The 19,147-nt window shown below is 34.6% G+C and overlaps 1 protein-coding gene and 1 long non-coding RNA gene across 2 annotated transcripts; one reads left to right on the top strand and one right to left on the bottom strand.

Moving 5' to 3' along the window:
* Positions 1 to 4,616: 4,616 nt before the first annotated feature.
* Positions 4,617 to 5,700, bottom strand: LOC113733327 (uncharacterized). Its single transcript, XM_027259674.2, has one exon. The coding sequence runs from the start codon at positions 5,306 to 5,308 to the stop codon at positions 4,805 to 4,807; it is 504 nt and encodes a 167-aa protein (XP_027115475.1). The 5' UTR covers positions 5,309 to 5,700; the 3' UTR covers positions 4,617 to 4,804.
* A 7,845-nt stretch (positions 5,701 to 13,545) lies between these two features.
* Positions 13,546 to 18,081, top strand: LOC113733326 (uncharacterized). Its single transcript, XR_003458999.2, has 4 exons — positions 13,546 to 13,909; positions 14,046 to 16,053; positions 16,161 to 16,662; positions 17,515 to 18,081. It is a non-coding gene; the product is annotated as an uncharacterized lncRNA (long non-coding RNA).
* The last annotated feature ends 1,066 nt before the right edge of the window (positions 18,082 to 19,147 follow it).

Below are 19,147 nucleotides of genomic sequence, written 5' to 3'. Positions count from 1 at the left end.
TTCTATTTCTTTTTTGAATGAAATGATATAAGGGCAAAATTGTTAAATTAAACTTATTAAGCATTCAGCTATAAATATTTATCAAACAGTATAAATAAGTTTAGCATTAAAATTCAGACATTCATATATTTTTTTCAGTGCTTAAAATTCAGCAAATTAATTGTTTCAGTATTCAGATTCAGTTTTATCAAACGGAACCTAAACCTCATTGATGAAAGCGACAGTCGTACATTAAAGGCTTCCAACTTCAAGTAATTAAACCAAATCCGTGCGAATGATATCATGATGCTATTAAAATCGAATTAACACCAATATGCTACCATAATTACAGACAAAATTTGATCATCCCGAATTGTGGCACTTAAACCGAAATTCTATATCTGATTGAACCTCATTCCGAATAAATGACACTCTACCCCAAGGATAAAAAATTCTGATTTTCTTTCAACATGAAAAAAATTACTTGTGAGAGATTACCGTGTATTCTCTTAGAGGTGTAAACAAATTTAATCAAGTTAAATATCTTAATATTCAATTTTGTTTAATTATTTTAATGAATTTGAAACTTTCGCTGTGTGTGGATTAACTATGAATATGCAGAGGTGAAATCTATTGCTGGTAGGGGTGTATTCGAGCCGAGTCGAGCTCAAGCTCGATCTCGATCGAGTCCTTAAAAGCTCGAGACTCGACTCAATAAGACTCGACCTTGAGTCAAGCCTTATCGAGCCGAGTAAACTGATCAATCGAATTTTTTATCAATCTTGTAAATTCAGTAGAAATTATACTCATAATGGTCATTTTATATTTATAATACATATATATTATTTAAATTATATATATTATTTAAATTATACTACTCGACGAGTAGCTCGTCGAGTCACGAGCTGCAAAAATTCGAACTCTTACTCGACTTGAATGTATACTCGAGTAACTCGAGACTCGGCTCGAATTCAATTTGATCGAGTTCAAACCAAGTCATTGACCGAGCTACTCGCAAGCTACTCGCGAGCAGCTTGGCTCGCATGAATCCCTAATTGCTGGTATTGATATAACAACAATGAGTTCAAAAAGTAATCTATAAAAAAAATTTGATGATAAGACCCTCAGTGTGTTTTTTCAGTATAAACTTTAGCATAATATATTTATATGGAATATGTGCTTACCAAGTTTGAAGGGAACAAAGAATACAGTCCACGACTCCACGCAAGTTTTTGTTGGACATGAGGTCGGAAACATTAACCGCTGAAGTTCAGCAAAAGAGAACAATTTTATATTATTTCTTCTTCGTCCGCAAGATGAATTGCTAAACGCTTTCCTTCCTCCACTTGAGGCCCCAGTTTGAATCAACAAAATATTGTCAAGAAAAATCTGAGGAAAGTACTCATGTATTTACCCTAGAGTAGTTGGCCACTAGACACTTGGGTGTAGACAAAAAAAATCAACATTCAATCCAGGATTTCCTTAAATTTTGTCAGCGGGTGCGTAGGTATCAGTTTAGACTGGTGATGGTCCAATCCCCCAAGTATCCGTTTAGACTGGTGATGGTTCAATCCCTTTTGATTCCTTCTCTGACCCCCTTGAGTCCTCCTCTCCCTACCCCTCCCCTTAGTGTAGAATAAAAGTAGTAACAGATGTGGCATGGAATCTAACGTATCTGGTAAAAAAAAACAAAATTACCTAGTTTTCGCTTGTAGTGCAAAGTTAAAGGAGTTAACAACAAAGAAGAGTTTCATAATGTCGTACTTATCCCATTCATTTATTTCTCACCGGAGCCACACCCTTTTCCTTTTTCATTTATTCCTCCTTCCCGACTCCGAAGACGACATCACATAATCCTGTCTGTCTCTGTCTTTTTCTCATCATATCATACAAGGGGGAATAGTCAGCCACCACACACAACAGCATCGCCAAAGATGAACGGAAAGCAAAGAACATATTCCAGACCCCACTCCCAACCAATTCAAAGCAACAATGAATATACAAAAGACTACAGTCATGGGATCATCGACCATTAGCCCAAACCATATATATATATATATACGTAAAGAAGAAGAAAGCACTGAAAGAACAACAGCCAAGAACCTCATGGCAGCGTCATATATCATCCAGGAATGGGCAATCCAATTGGTAATTTGTTAGTTGGAGATGTTAAAGACAAGAAGTCCAAATCTAAACGCAAACGAGCCACGTCGGGTAATCAGTATAATTTCTTTTCATGCTCTCTTGCATATATAAACTACTATATTGAGATTATACAGATTATAAATAAATTAAGGCGCGGCAGAAAGCTAAATTATTCTCAAAGCTCCAAAATTTTTAGCTGGGTACCAATAGTAACATTTACCCTGTTACGGAGTCATATCCAGCAAAAGACCAAAAAGACTAAACAAATTAAATTGGATTACAACATGAATACTAGCCTTAGGTCGGGCACCTGTCAAAGATAATTGGATGGCACACGTACAAACAAATGGATGGCAAGGGGATTGGAGATCATTCAAAGACAAGGCAGACATGACAGGCCCAGCCAACTTCAATAGGAGTACAACGGATTAAATATGCATCTGGAGTAGCAACACGTACGCGCCACTTTCTTTACGAATTACATAACCTGCTGGAGATGTTGCAATAACAGACCATGACTTAGCGAACGGAGAAAGTTTTCCAGCTTGAACAAGTCGCTCAGCAGAAGACATTCCCAAAAAATTCTCAATTACAGTATCAAATGATATTCCTCTCGAGCTTTTCCCATTACCTCAATAGATCTTTTGGTTGCAATTTTCAAAGGGAGCTAACAACATCCTCTCAAAGGAGTCACGTAATGTGCAAAATTTCCACATCCTCAAGCTATTCACGTCGAAAACACATGAATGGCTTGAACTATTTGTGTTTTGCACAAGGTAGAGAATATGCCTGAAACTGCACTAGAATAAGTGCAAGCTTGGCAATTGCCATTATAAAGAAACTGGCTGTAACAGCTGAAGTCCCAAGAATTCCCCCCCCCCCCTTCACCCGCTTTCATTGTTAGTCTAAGATCCGCCTTTAAAAGCGATTGCTGTTATGGGACTTTGAAATAAGTCACTCAATTTTATTTAAAAGTCACAGTGACAGGGACTTAAGCCGGCTCTAAAGATATTTGTATGTTAAACTTAAACTGCTGCTGCTCTAGCCTGGCCTACCATCGAAGGCAAATGGCCTTCCTTTTGCACAAATTTGGCTTGCTAACAATACATATGCTGAAACTGCACGATTTCTGGCAACAAGGGTAATAAATTGCTTTAACCTGTGCTGAAACATCCACTATAAATCAAGCAAAAAACATAAAATTGTAATTTGGCTCAGACAAAGGACATGATTGTTTACCTAGTATAATTTGAGATGCGAAGAAGGAAAAAAAAGGAAGAAGAAGTTAGACTAAATCAAAATCAGCCAGAGTTTTCAAGCCATCTGGTAAACTCCACAGGAAGGAGTTTAACACGACGACAGTCCTATCAACCAGAAAATGAATTCAAACAATCTCAGGGTCCAGCAAAGAATACTCAATATATGCACCTTCACCAAATAAGTAAGAGCGTAAGCACTCAGACTTCCTCGAATCAATTACTTTCTTGTCATGGCTTAATTGCTTTTTACTATCAATTTTCGTTCGTCTCAAGTTCTTTCTGAACAGCATATACTTATACAACAGGATGTAAGAGTAACATATTCTCCAAGCAAAACCTACCGTTCATATGTCACTTGACGTTTACACAAGGCACAAGAAACAAATTTGTAGTCAAGTGTCCCATCACCAAGCAGGGGCAACTGATAAAGATGACAAAGAGGCTCCAAAATTATCGATCAGGACAAGACCAAGTTGCAATATATGGTTCAATTATTGGGAAATGTTAATGGGAATAAGATGAACTACTGCAATTTTCTTTTCTTAAGTTTCATGTCTTTTTTTTTCTTTTCAGTGGGAACTGAAATCACTAATCTAGCACAAGAAAACAAACATAATGCACTATAATCACATGCTTTGGAATGTTTTAACGGATTGAAATCATAATTTGAAAAAAAAAATCATAAATGAGTGTCATTAAACACAACCTGCAGTAGTGGAAGTTATGGTGATTTCGAAAAAAAGAAATCACAACGAGTGTCATCTAACACAATATGGAGACATGGAAGTTTGGCACAAGCCAATCCAGCAACCATGAGAGGTTAAGTTCATTCAAAATGAAATCTAGATTGCACCAGAGCACATTCTGAACAAATTTCAGTGAAAATATCAAATTTTCCCCTCAAACTGCGATGCCAGATTATTTTGATGACTGAACAGAATGGAATTCATTTATATGAACAAACCAAGTTTTCTGACATCAAAAAATGTTACATTCAGCTCACTGTCCTAGTCTCAGCAAGCAAGCTTTAGTCATCAATAACATATACCAAATACTTCCAAACTTAAGGCTGTGTTTGGTTCTTTATCAGATAAGGAAAAAAATCAGAAAATGGAAACTGATTCTCATTCAAAATTAAGCTACGTTTCTTTGCCATAAAAATCAACTTCCGATTATGATATAGAACAAAACACAGCCTTAACCTAATTTTAATAAACAAACATACACATACTGTAAATCAAGAAAACCAAAAACTTAACTGAATAATATGCAACATAGCGTAACCTTATGGAAGTAGCAGACTTTCATTTTAAGGATCAAAGGATCCTGAGATAAGCATAACATACAAAAAAAAAAAAAAAAAAATAGCCAACCTTTTTTTTGGTGGGGGTCGGGGGGGGGGGGGGGGGGGTTTAAATAAATTACTGTACAAGAACAAGCTGTCCTGGTCCTCCAATAGCACCGGTTTCGGCTTCACCAACATCCTCGTCGCCGCTTCCTTTTGGCACCGTGACCACCAGCTCACCGTCTACATAAGCCGCGGTAGCCATCTCCGGCCGAGTTGCGGCGGGGAGCCGGAACCTCCAGAAGTCAAGCTCTAACTCATCCAGAAACAACCCACTACCAACGAAGTCGTTTTCGCGAATCAGAATCTTAGTAACTCCGGGATAGATCTCGAGGGTATGGGCCCTGACATCATCGCCGACATCATCCGTAGGAACTACGAACTTGAAGTAATCGGCGGTCTCCTCAATAGAAACATCGGCGTCGGAGTGAAACGGCAGCTCAAGAACCTTGGCAAAGATGTGAGGCAGCCTCCGAAGCTTCTTCTGCCTGCAAGCTAAAGCGTTAGCTTGAGAGAGGGACGACGCGATGTCGTATCGCAGAGTCATGTTCCGCTTCCTCGGCACGGGATGAACTTTCATGGTCTCGCAAGAAGTGAAGAAACAAATGAGAGATAAGTTTCTGGGCTAATAAAAGAAGACTGAACTCAAGATTTCGCTAAATAATTAATCTGAGAATTGGGGAATTCCAATATCCGCTTTCAACAGCAGCCCAGTAGCAGACACTATTTATAAACAGCTCGTGGATTTCATGTGAGAGAAATCGAAAGTTAAAGGAAGAGAAAAGGAGCAAGGGAGTTTGCAAGGACAGCGGGATTGGGGAGGAAGAGGGATGAATTGCTAAGAAATTATTATCGGAGAAGATACGGTTTTTGTTTTGTCGTCAGGTACTTTGAAGAAAGAGGGTTAACTAATACTTATCCCGATAGTTATCCAGCGATTAGGTACAATCGTCGCCAGCTTCAAGTATTTCTTAATGATATGACGGTTTTTGTTTTTGTTTTTTTTTTTAAAAAAAAACTCTACCTAAAACAAAAAAACAAAAAGATTGGCAACGGAATTTTCTGCAAGGGTTGTCATCTTTTTCCTTTTTCTTGTTTGCCCAATAGGTCTCCGGTGTGACAATAATATATTATACTACAAGTTATATCATGCATATCTTATTTATGTGCAATCATCATTCGTGGATAGGATGAACTAATATAATACCCTATATAGATTTAACTTAAAATTGCAATGAAGTTGATTATTGCACGCAATTTTCATCAAAGGTAACAACATGTCCTGTATATATGCGGGTGCACAATGAGCATTTATCAAAAATGTAATTCATGTGTTAGATTTTCAAAAAGGCGGAATCAATTATTAGGAAAAGTGCATAAATGCAGTAAATGATAATAATTATTACAGTAGTATATGTGTATAAGTGTCCAAGTCGGGTGAAATTTAAATGTATTAATCAGACCCATCTAAAAAATCCATTATCTTAATATTTACATTTATTATGCTAATGTTTATATTTATTACGGTATGTAAGAGTCTGCCTAGCGAGTCTCCAATGGTTTACATATTAAGAAATGTATAAATATGAGAAAGGATAATAATTATTAGTGTGTATTTATATAATAAATTGCGTGTGATTTAAGTATATCAACAAGTGTCTAATATATAAATTCACTTTTTTTTTTTTTGGTCAAAACGTCAACATGACTTTCTTTAGTATGAAGAAACCAGAACTACGCATTTTTTTTTTTAAATGTAATTGACAGTACATAAGTGTATAATTTAACGCAAACCCTTTTTTTTTTTTTCCTTATATATATTTATGAGTTCACCTACAGATAAAAAAACAACTCTACGATGATAAAATTCGGGAACGTTCCTCAGATGATAAATTCCGTAAGCATTCCTCTCTCCCCCTTCCCTCTTTTTAAAAAGAGAGTCATATAAGCAGCGTTGGCTGTCGACGCGTGTTTCATCGCATGTGAGTGGAGGCGCCGTCGCATTATTCCCAAACGCTGTCGACCGTGGATGCCTCAAAACGCAAAGTATTTGACCGGTCATCAAATACACTAAAATGTGTCAACTACTATTGACTTGTTATAATAGATTAATTATGTGTAAATGATTTATTAGGTTACGCTGAGTGGAGGCAATACCGATACCAAAGTTCCTCCCACGTGCGGCACAAGTCGCGTGTTCTCTTCGATTGGAAGAATTTTTTTTTTTTTTTTTGACTTTAACTTGTAAGAAATGATTGAAAATCACCACCATATATCTAAATACATAAAAATATGAGAATCACTAAAATTAGAAAGGTGAGTCACCATTTAAAATCGATATATATTTTTTGCAGGATTTTTCATTTATATATATCGCACATACATTTCCAAGGATGTAAATCCATTTTTGACTGATTTGATCATACATTTCCATTTTTGACTGTTAAAAACGTATAAATATAAGGAAGGAAATTTTGATACTAAACGGCAAATGATTTTAGCAAAAATAAAAATAAAAATAAAAATAAAAATAAAAATGCCCATCTCTAAGGATTTGCATGTTTGTGTGCATTGTTAAGAGTGGAATATCGTAATTTTTATTTTATTTTATTTTTTAGGTTGACTCTTGAACATGGAATGATTATAACTACTCAAAAAATTTACACGGGAGCTTTTTGGTCTTGCCGGAAAAGAGAAGGAAATTGCATGGAACTTTCCGGATATTTGCGTTTGTATTGCGTGAAGTTGGTCCTACCAGCGCTTAGGCAAACAACCACTCTCTCTTATGTCCAAAATGATGCAGCTTCCTCTCCCCCCAGGCCCCTCCCTCAACAAAAAAAAAAAAAAATGACGGAGATAACTCCTCAAAAATATTTGTCTATAAGAGTTAATTAAAATGTTGAATGAGATGCGCTCATTACAAATTAACTAAGGTTGTGTTTGGATTGCATTTTTCGTCATTTTTCATGAAAAAGTTACTGTAGCGATTTGATATATGTGAGGGAAAAAGGTGATAGAAAAATGTGATCACGAAAAACGACAATATTTTTCGACGAAAACAAGCAATCCAAGCATGGCCTACAAATTTAGCGTTGCTGCTGCAAAACGCTAAATGACATTTATTAACCGTCCCTAAACATGACTCAAAAATAAAATATCCTCTTGCTCAAGTTTTACTTAATTCCCGTCAATCTTTAGTTTCACTGACCTTTTTTTTTTCTTTTTAAATTTATAGTATGGGTAGTAACTAAAAAGTTGAAAAAGCAACCAACGTAACAGAATGACAACAGCAATTAAAATGACTAGTCGATGGCCAAGCAAGCAACCAATGTAGCGTGCTATCGTGCGTCACTTCAGGAGTAGGAGCCGTGAGTAGTAGTAGTAGTAGTACATTATCCTTATTGGAGATTTCGGCATGCTATGGTGAGTGCAGCAGGCGTCACTCATAGGCCCTCAAAGTCTCTCCGTTTTAAGAGAATACATACAAGTTGTCACCCGTCAAAAATTTTTTTTTTTTTTTTATAAAAAAACGAGCTATAAGGTTGTTGTGCCTCAAACGAATCGAGAGGCGCTCGCGAGCGGTTCGAATCAAAGTTCGAGCCGATCAAAAATCAAATTCGAACTTGAGTACGAATTCAAAATATTAAACTCGTTAGCTCGCGAGCTCGAGTATATATATATTTATTTATTTATTTACTTTTTGTTTTAATAATAAAATTACGTATATATTCTTAAATTTTAATTATTTATTAAAAAAAATATTATTTTATTTATTTTTAAAAAATAAAATTTTTAATTTTATGTTTTTTGAGTTCGAACTTTAGATTGGCAGCTCGGGTTCTGACTTTAAACTTAATAAAATTAAGTCAAGATTCAACTCGATTAAACTATAGTTCGATTCGACTCAACTGCTTTTGCAGTCCTTCGTGCACATGATTTTTTGTTTTTTTTTTTAGTATTACACTGTAGTATATTGCAGTGCTTTCACGTTTACCAAAGTCATTTGCGTTGTTAATTAGGAATGCAGATAGAAACACCCGGGGGCGGAAGTGGAGAGGGAGGCCCAAGAAACCAGTTAGCAAAAGGGCCTTTGTTTTCGACACCAGACAGAAGAATCTGAACCTTCAGGTCCAACCAAGACTTGTTACAACTTCCCGCACAATGGGACCAATTTAATTGAACTTGGCCCGCCTTCATTGGTCACCCTAACCTAAAGCGGACCATTATTTGGCGAGTAGTATCTTCTTGGCCTGCATCGACAACATTTTAGATATAGAATTTGATTTTCTAGTCAGTCCATGTATTTGAATTTTGAACCGTTCCCTTCTCAAACTCAATAATCATTCATTTGAGACTGAAGTAGTGAATGAGCATGCATCCATATGTTGCGTGTGTCTGGATCAATTTAATTTAATATATGGGGCTCTAACTTCCCTAACTCTACAAGTCCATTCGACGAGATACTCGACAAATTGATGATCTTGAATTTTGGATTCAAATATATGACGGTCCATTCGACGAGATTCTAGATGTGAATGGATTAGTGATTATGCTTTAAGCATCTCTTAAGATGAGGAATGGATCAATTCTCAGTTTGTCTAACACTTTTTGTATAGAATTAGTTGAATCTTTGCTCATATAAGTGTATATTTTTGCCAATTAATACAAAATCTACCGTTGCAGAAAAAAATGATGAAGTGGAATATTACAAGGTCAACAACAGACTTTGGAACGACATAGATTGTTGAAGTCCCTACCCTCGAGGCACACGGCACTTGTGTTTATAAACTCGAACTGTAGTCGGTTCAACTAATTGGACCAAAAATTGATGAACAGTTTGATCGAGATTACCTTTAAAATCCCTCACCAAAAAATAGTCAAAATCGATCGAAAATGGGGTTCGACCGAAAATCAGAAAAAACCGACGAGGCACTCGGTCAATACATGTAGAGGTTAGGACTAGAGTTAAATGAGGAAGCCAATAATTTTAATAGTTCATCAATCCCTTACTAAAGAAATCAAGATTATTAGCGGTTTTGCCGTCCGCACCCCGGCATGACCCAAATAGAATTAAAAGCAATTTGTGGAGCTTTTTTGGCATATGCATCAATCGCAGGACTGGAGCTGAACCAAGTAACTCGGCTCGAGCTCGCGAGCTACTTGGTCAGCAGCTCGAGCTCGAGCTCGGTTGACCAAGCTCGAGCTGCTCGTTAGAGCTATCAAGTCGAGCTCGAGTTTGGAAATATAATACTCGAGAGTTCGACAAGCTCTATCGAGTTTTTTATAATATATATTTTAATTTTTATTATTGTGAAATGTCAATAATATCCTTTATTTAAAATTATATATAAAATATTAATTTTTATTACTTGAGCTTGATTGAGATCGAATAAGCTCAATTGAGCTCGATTTGAATTAATTACATTTAATTAAACTCGAGCTCGAATTCCATAAATCGATGTCGAGCTCGAGCTCGAGCTCGAATTTTAAAAGCTTGACGAGAACGAACTCGAGCTCGAGTTTAGTTATTTTGTCTCGAGTCGAGCTCGAGTAGTGCGACTCGACTCGACAGCACCCCTAATTAGTCGGCTGTGTACAGCTAAATTTCCAGCAATCGTCCCTTCTATAGAACCCAAAAAAAAAAAAAAACATTTATTACTTACATGTTTTACAATTCTTCTTCAAAATTCGTTATGTACTTTTTTTTAAAAAAAATTTGAAAAATAAAAATTTTCCAAAGACGGCCTAAATCAAAATAGAAAGCCATCCAAATGCAAGGAAGCACTGGAGCCGGAATTTTTGTTGTTGAAGAGTCAAAATGGACTTGTTCAACCAATCGCCGGCTTAGATCAAAGGGTAGCTGCTCCGATGAATTGGATACCTACAAGAGAGTGCGTTAAGCTACGACAGTGCTTGAAAACACACATTTTGGCCTCGCAGCAAATAGCCAGTTGTATTCTTGGATTGAAATGTAGCATAGTTATGCGTTTATGTATATATATATATATTTTTTTTTTTGAAAAAAGAAAATATGATTATGATGCTTGGTCATACTAGATTTTTTTTGTTTGTCCTTCCTCTTTTACAAAATTTGGAAAACAGGAAGCTTGCAGTACACCTTGGAGAAATCCTTAATCCTCTTTTTATTCAATGTAGCCTGTAGTACACTTTGAAGAAATCCTTATTCCTCCTTTATTCAATGAGCTTATATTTATGGTAACAGCAAGGCATTTAATAGTATCCACAAAAGCAATTCCCCAATTTCTCAAACTTTTCATGAGTACAACATTGCATTTGGTAGCAGTCGTTTAGGCCACCAGCTTTAGATATCACGAGTAGTAATAAACTCGAAACTTTCTACTAGAATAATGACTGTACAAGATAACAATAAGGTGACAAAATTTTATTTAAGGGGGAAAAAAACACAAATTCATGACCAAAGGTTTGAGTTTTTTTCTTTCTTTTTTTTTTAATTTTCTTTTTAACGGGTCCGTTCTCCGCTTATTGCTAAACTAACCGAATCCAATTTTGTTTGGTTAAAATATTCTAGAGCAAATTATCTGTATAACCACCAAATTTTTGAAATCATCAAGTTTTGACTATTGAATTATTGAAAATCTAATTTTGATCGCTAAATTATTTAAATTTTCGATGTCAGGTTATTTCGTTGGATTTAATTGTTAAACATAATAGATTTGAGTTCCTACCCAATTCATAGGACAAAAAAGGTGTAATTAAGAATTAAATCTGACGAATTGATTTGAAATTTAAAATTTAAATAATTTAGTGGTTAAAACTAGGGGTTCGTTTGGATTCCTTGTTTTTGCACCTGTTTTTGAAAAACTGTTTTTCACATTCCAAATGCTACAGTAAATGTGTATTTCAAAAACAATTCCAAAAACACCCATATCCAAACATTATATCAAAAACAACTCCAAATATACAAATTTAATATGTATATTTCAATTTATATTAATATAATATAAATTGAAATATATAAATTGAAATATGTAAATTGAATATGTAAATTGAAATATACAAATTGAAAATTATATATTTATATGTTATATATTATATATTATATAAATATTTACATACATTAATATTATACATAATATAATATAATATACATAATATGTAATATTGTATACATAAATGTATAAATATTTATACATAATATATTATGTACATTATATTATAATATATACATTATTAATGTACTTTCATTATTATGTACATTATTGTGTACAATAATGTATAATAAAGTTATGTATAATATGTAATATACATAATATGTAATAATGTATAAATGTATATTATGTATATTATATTATATATATACAATATTATGTATATTATACAAATTGCAAAATTTTATATTATATATTTATAAATTTTATAAATATTTATATAATGAAATATACAATAAATATTACAAATTGAAATATTATATAAACACCATATTTATTAATATTCAAATATTTATAATTACTATTAATGTATATTATATATATTAAATATTTATAAATAATATATTTATATATTTATTTATTCATATTATATATAATTTATTTATTTAATATATATTTTTATATATTTATAATATATTTATACAAAAAATATATATTATAAAATTATATATAATATAATATAATATATATTCTATAGATTATACATTTATATAAATGTACATTTATATATAATATATATATTTTTATGTATATTTATAATTTACATTTATATTATGTATTATATATAATATAATACATTGATACATTTATATTAATATACATAATATTAATTTTACATTTATACATAATATTAATACATTTATATATTTATATTAATTATATTAATACATTTATACATAATATTAATATATATTTATGATATATTAATTTATACATTTATATAATATTCATTTATAATTTATATATTTATAATAATATACACTTATACATTTCTAAATATATTTATATTATGTATTACATATAATATAATACATTTATATATTTTTATATAAATATATTTATTTATAAATATTTATAAATGTATTATAAATGCATAAATATATATTTATTTAAAATATAAAATTTATAATTTATAATTTATAATTTTTACATTTATATAATATTCATTTATAATTTATACATTTATAAATATATTTATATTATGTATAATATAATACATTTATAATATATTGATATATTTTTATATAAATATATAAATATATTTATTTATAAATATTTATAAATGTATTATAAATGCATAAATGTATATAAATATAAAAATATATAAATTATAAATTATAAAATACTCAAAAATATGTTTTAAAAATACCTCTAAAAATAATCCAAAAAACATCTACAGTAAAAGTTTTTCATATAATTTTTGAAAAACAACCCCAAAAACAACTAATCCAAACGGACTTGTATTTCAAAAACGAAATGCTACAGTATTGTTTTTGAAAAACAATCCCAAAAACAGCTAATCCAAACGGACCCTAGATTTTTAATTGGTCAGTAGCCAATGCTATATTTTCCAAAAGTTTAGCGGTCATTCAAATAATTTACTCAATGTTCTACCATAGTTAGTTCGAGTGTTAAAATGACCAGTAAGGCAGGTAAAAGGAGAATATTACTACTGAATCTAAGTGAAGGCTCTTCCAGGGCAAAATGGTCATTGAATCAGGTAAATAGAACGTGGGGGTCAGCACTCAACAGTAGTGTCAAGTGTGAGGGGTATTGCGGTAGAACCGAAAAGCAGAGGGGTATTGCGGTCAAATCGGGAAGATAAAAATCCACTACCCTGCCCTGAGGGAATCTGAACTGAAGGTGGGTGCTGTCGAAGTGCGTGAGAGTTCACATTTCAATTCAACTCAGAGGGTCATTTCACATCCGGTTACTGCTATTATTCAAAAAATGCTCAGAAGCTGAACTTTCAATGGCGTCGTCTTCGTCTTGCTGATTTATACTTACTTTCTACTGCATCTCACAGTCCACGCTGCTTGCATATATCTACACACACACACACTTACACATATATGTATATATAGACAACCAAACCAAAACCCAACCAAAAACCGAAAAAAAAAAAAGAAAAAAAGCTACGAAAATCACATTTGTCAACTTATCCTTTTCACCCGCCCGATCTCGCTGATCAATTTCTATCAACTCACCAGGTAGTCTTCTTCAACTTTTCTGATTGTCACTTAATTAGCTTTTTTTTTTTTTGGTTCCCATTTCTTTCTTTTCTATGAACTGATTTGTTGATTTTTATTTTACTTTTGTTTTTGTTTTCTTTGGGGATATCTGTAGATCTGAAGCAAGTGAAGAAAGAGAATTTGTGTTTTTTGATAAAGCAAAATTATTAGAGCAAATACATGTTCTATGTATGGCTTGGAAATCAGGAGATTGATGTTGATCTACTCAGATTCTGGTGGTTATGGCGGAGATCTAAAAGCTTCTGTTAGTGTATGCCTTGAAATTTGTTCCTTTAAGCAGTGTTTGGTTAGTTGACGGATCTCTTTTAAGTTTATTTTTGTAGTTCTGGTAGTAGTGGAGCAGTAATCTTTTGATTAGGATAAACCCTAGTTGGTAGAGTCACCGGCCATGGAGACTCTAGTTGTTGTGGCCCAGCATCGGAATCAGTATTATAGTAGAAGTAAGGGTCATGGACCCGAGCCATTTGGGTCGTTTGATTCGCCGCCGTCTAAGGATTTTAGGGGGATTAATTGCCGGACTTTTCAATCTGGTTCCGGCTTACTACCTACCCCAATTAAATCTTTCTCCTCTCCTGTTCCCAAACGGGTCTTTTCCCCTTCATTTTCCCCCAAAACACCTTCTACCCTTCTTCATTCACGATCCGAAGAACCAAAGAAGTCCAAAAAGTTGGCCAAATCTAGTAGCGCCATTCCCATCCCGATGAAACTGAAAGTTGATGTCGATTATAGCAGGTTGGCTTCTTCCTTCAGTGGTGAGTTTAATTTCTCTGAACGCTGGGCTGGGCCTGCTTATTCCAACTCCCCACCTCCTAGTTCTCTCCCCATTCCCAAGTTTTCTCTCCGTCCAAAAAGGACTGTTTCGCTTGACTTGCCCTCTTCTTCGGCCTCTGACATTGACTTTCGCCCTATTGCCAAGTCTGCCCCTGCTTCCCCTACCAGGGAACGTAGCCCTTCCCCGGATGATTTGTTTCATGATGGTGTTAGCCTAAGTGTTGACTCAGCGACGAAGACCCTTCGTCGCATCCTCAATCTTGATCTTACTGACGACTGAATGGAGACTTGGAGCTCGCGCAGCTCCTGTGAATAAGGAAGTTGATTTTCTTTGATAGCTGGGTTAGTGGTAGATTCTAGAATGTATATATGGTGAATAAATGAGTCCTCTGCTTGACTTGATAGTTATGGTTGATTAGTAGCTTTATGTGGTGTCAGTGGTGCAAGAGACTTGGTGGCTGGTTGGTTGACTATTTCCAAGTATATCAAGATGATAATAGTTGAGATGCGGTTGAGTAGTGTGGGGGTGCTAGGAGACGGATGAAAGTTGGTTCAATATGTAATGACAGCAGAAGGTGGAATGCTGTGAATGACGAAGCAGATGTGGAAAGGGTTGTTGGTGCTTGCGGGCTGTCTTGTAATGAAGCGGACAGACTGCTCAACTCTCTCTTTGGCTCAAAATAGACTAAAATCTTTCTTCACAGGGTTGCTCATTCTCATTGGACTGTTTTCAGATAGAACACGAACTGTTTTCAGATAGAACAGTTCGTGCTTTTGTTACATTTTGTGTATACAGTAGAGTCCTAACCTGATTTGGCTCACTAGTTGATAGGATTGTATTAATCACTATTCTTGCCTCTCGTTCAGAACCCATCATCCTATATAGTGCATCCAGTTTCGATTTCTTTGGTAGCCTAGTCTATTTGCAGTCCTTTGACTTGTTAGGCTTTTTAGATCATTTTACACCTTAACTCTCTCAATGCTGCCTAAAATGGCTGCTGCTTCTTTCTCTTCTCTTGATTCTCATCTCTCTTTTTGCTTTTTGTCAAATACTCCGGATCCAAGTCCTTGGCTTTGCTATGCAAAGTTGCAGTTACACCTTTCGCCATTTTTCTGGTTTTTAAAAAGGAAAAATGGGAAGGGGATGTAGTTTTAGTTTGATTTCGGCTTCTGCTATACTCCTTTTTCTGCTTAGAATCAATCCGTAACTCTCCTGCACAGGAAGCCGAGTAGTTATCAACCTTTGCAGGTGGGTTTGCACCTTTATTCTTGTTGTGTGAAGTGACATCTTTGTGGATGGAGATGGTTGATCATACCTAGCCATTAAGAAGGTATTTATACTTTAACTGCATCGGTATTCTTTGTTGTTTTCAGTCAATTTTTTACTTCACTGTTGCTAATGGTTTTTTTCTTTTTGGAATCTTTATTTTGATAACAGTGCGCTGGTAAATGGAGCTATGGATGAGAAATGTTAAGCAAGCCAATTCCGAACTAGGCTCTCTTGCGCTGCACTTTTCTTTTTTAATCCTGGTTTCTTTTAGCAAAAAGGGTCCTTGTGGAAAATTGATGCTTTTTGTATTGGGCCTTGAGTCTGCAAGTTGCATGCTGTTTTCCTGTTGGCTTGTGTCTCTTTTGAACTTCGAATAATGCTGTACTAGATAGTTCGAGTAGTTTGTTTCCTGCATGGGTTTTTTTTATTTGGATTCAAATGGTAATGCATCGTCTTACAATTGCTGTTTCTGGATTTTCCATTATGCACGGTAATAAAATTTTTTTATAGGAAATGTGGCACGTTCCTGGTTTGCTTGCGCTGGGAAATGTTGCATTTGTTTGGTTGGACTGCAATTTGGGAGTTTGAAGATTTTGTCAAAAGTGTGAAAACATTTCGTCTCCCCCTTGATTAGGAGCTTCAGGCTCGTTATGGGCGTATTCATGGAAAGGTGCTCGAGCTCTCTTTTTTTAGCTGGTTCGGCAAATGCTATAATTATGCACCGTTGAAAAACTTCCCTAGTGCGGTGTGACCTGCAAATTGGCTTGTTAATTTTTTTTTTTAATTTTTACCTTGTTGGAAATCGGGCTAGAAAAAGATGGATTCTCGTTGGATTCTCTTGTCTCGATATGTTTGCATGCTCGGGTCAGGTATTGACTCGAACGGGTTCATTAGGGGTTAATGGGTTCGATTAAGGTCGATCGAATTGGATAATGTTATAAATATATCATATATATATATATATATATATTCCTATAAATCAAATTTACAAAATATAATCAAAGAATTCAATCATCCAAATTTATATCTAATTTATCAAATTTATTCAGACAGACTCACAAAATTTACAAAATAAAAATTTCATACATTTTTAATCATTGACAAACTACAATGATAGTCATTCAAATTTATATAAACAAAATTCTGAACTTTGGTTTACAGTCAAAATTTGAGCATTGCCTTTTCATAGTTATTGAATTTAGTGCTGAGGTTTAAGCAGGGAAAAAGTACAGAGTTGTCTAAACTACATTTTTCAGCCTCTCCTAAGTGCTAAATTCTTGATAAACAAAAAAAAAAAAAGCCAAGCGTGAATTTATTGAAACAACCCAAGATATGATATAAAAGGTTATAAACATCATATGTTTCTTTCATCATACTTCGGACTCCAACCATAGGAATGATAGGATATGATATATTTAAAAAGGGCAAAAAAATATCCATTGGGATAATTTGGTTGAGTCTTAAGCTTGAAGTCCAAAACAGCTAATGCTAGTGAAAGCTTGAATTCCAAAAATTACCACAGGAACAGCTACTGCAATCTCCGGGGAGCAGTGGTGGTGGAGGAGCTGCGATAGAAAGCAGTGGAAAAGAAATTGATGTCCGAAAATAAACTAGAAGAGCAGATGGTAGTGAAGTCCGGTGGAGGTGCAGAAGCCTATTGCTAACAGCGGTGGTGGACTTGTAGAGGAGCTAGGGTTATGGCGGTAAGAGGGAAGAGCTGAAGAAGATGGAAGTTCGCTTTTTCTCACTCATTATGTATATGGGACTGAACTCAATCAAAGAAAAGAGGCAAAAGAATTCCTGAACTACTACCATAAGAGAAGCATAGTGCCAGATTTGAGAAGGCAACCAATTTAATTTGATCGTTCCTCTCCTCTCTTCTCTTCTGGGTACGAGTAATTCACGGCACTCATAATTTAGTTGGATCATTGGAAAAGATAAGAGTACTACCAGTACTGTGTCATTTTTATGCTCCCTTCGTCCCACTTTGTTAGTCTTGATTTCCTTTTTCGTCCGTCCCAAATTGTAGTCCACTTTTCCATTAAGAAATGTAGTAATCTTTCAAATTGTCTAAAATACCTTTATTAAATATCTTGTTATTAATACAGTGTTATTAAATACTCACCCACTACGTTGAATACATTGAATACATTGACTACATTGATTAGCATAAGGGTATTTTAGGAAATTATTAATTTAAATTTATGTTTCCAACCAAATTAATTACACCTTCTTAATCTGTGTGGAAAAAAAATCAAGACTAATAAAACGGGACGGAGGGAGCAGTTCCAAAGGTTTGACTTTTAAAATCACTGCAATTATTCCCCGTACAGAATCATTTCAGATCCAATTCCGTCGACTGCACAACAATTAAAAAATAAAAAAAATCAGAGAAAACAATACACCAAAACCAACGCTGCCAATAAACGACATAAGAAACGTAAGGAGCTTCGCAGAAGACGCAATCTGTCCCCGTCCTCCTCGTCATTGCGTTGCGATTGATAATGGAAAAAAACTAGATTAATGGCGGTGCCAGTTTATACCGAAGCATTCAAATCGGCAATAGCATCACTCGCTAGAATTATATAATTCAAAAAATAGGTACATTCTTTCCTCCCGATCCGTGTGAGAGAAATTATAATTGCAATAATATGTTTTTGTTCTTGTGATTGAAATTGTACGCAAAGGGGAGAGGACGAAAGAGAAACACCAAAAAACACACAAATTCCCTATCATCCACCAAATACAACGTAGCAGCCTTTTGACTTGCTGAATTATTGGTCCCTGCCTGCGTTAGCCATAAAAGGTAATCAATCCATAATCCATCCTTCAGCACACAGTAATCACAGTTTGGAAATCCGCAACTCTTTCTTCCTTTTCTTCTTCTTCTCATGTTAAGTATCCTTTAGGCAGCAATAATAATAATATGTCTAAATCCTCAGATGACTCTACTGATAATCATTCTTTCACCTCCAAATTCTTCTCTCCATTGCAAAGTGTGAGGAGGCCCAACGGGGCAATACATCACCCACCGACATAAAAGACTGTTGACCATTTTATTTCACTACTACACAACTTTTTTAAGCTGTGACTAATTACCGAGACAGCCCAACGGGGGAATACAATATCCAGTGTGCTTAATCAGGAACTGGTAC

This window comes from Coffea arabica, chromosome 1c (genome assembly GCF_036785885.1).
Source record: "Coffea arabica cultivar ET-39 chromosome 1c, Coffea Arabica ET-39 HiFi, whole genome shotgun sequence".
Lineage (NCBI taxonomy): Eukaryota > Viridiplantae > Streptophyta > Magnoliopsida > Gentianales > Rubiaceae > Coffea > Coffea arabica.
The sequence above is the reverse complement of the archived record's forward strand: the minus strand, read 5'-3'. Positions and strand labels throughout refer to the sequence as shown.

What these genes read in the sequence shown, in the direction of transcription:
- LOC113733327 (XM_027259674.2), bottom strand. Translation starts at nt 5,308, where the DNA reads ATGAAAGTTCATCCCGTGCCGAGGAAGCGGAACATGACTCTGCGATAC.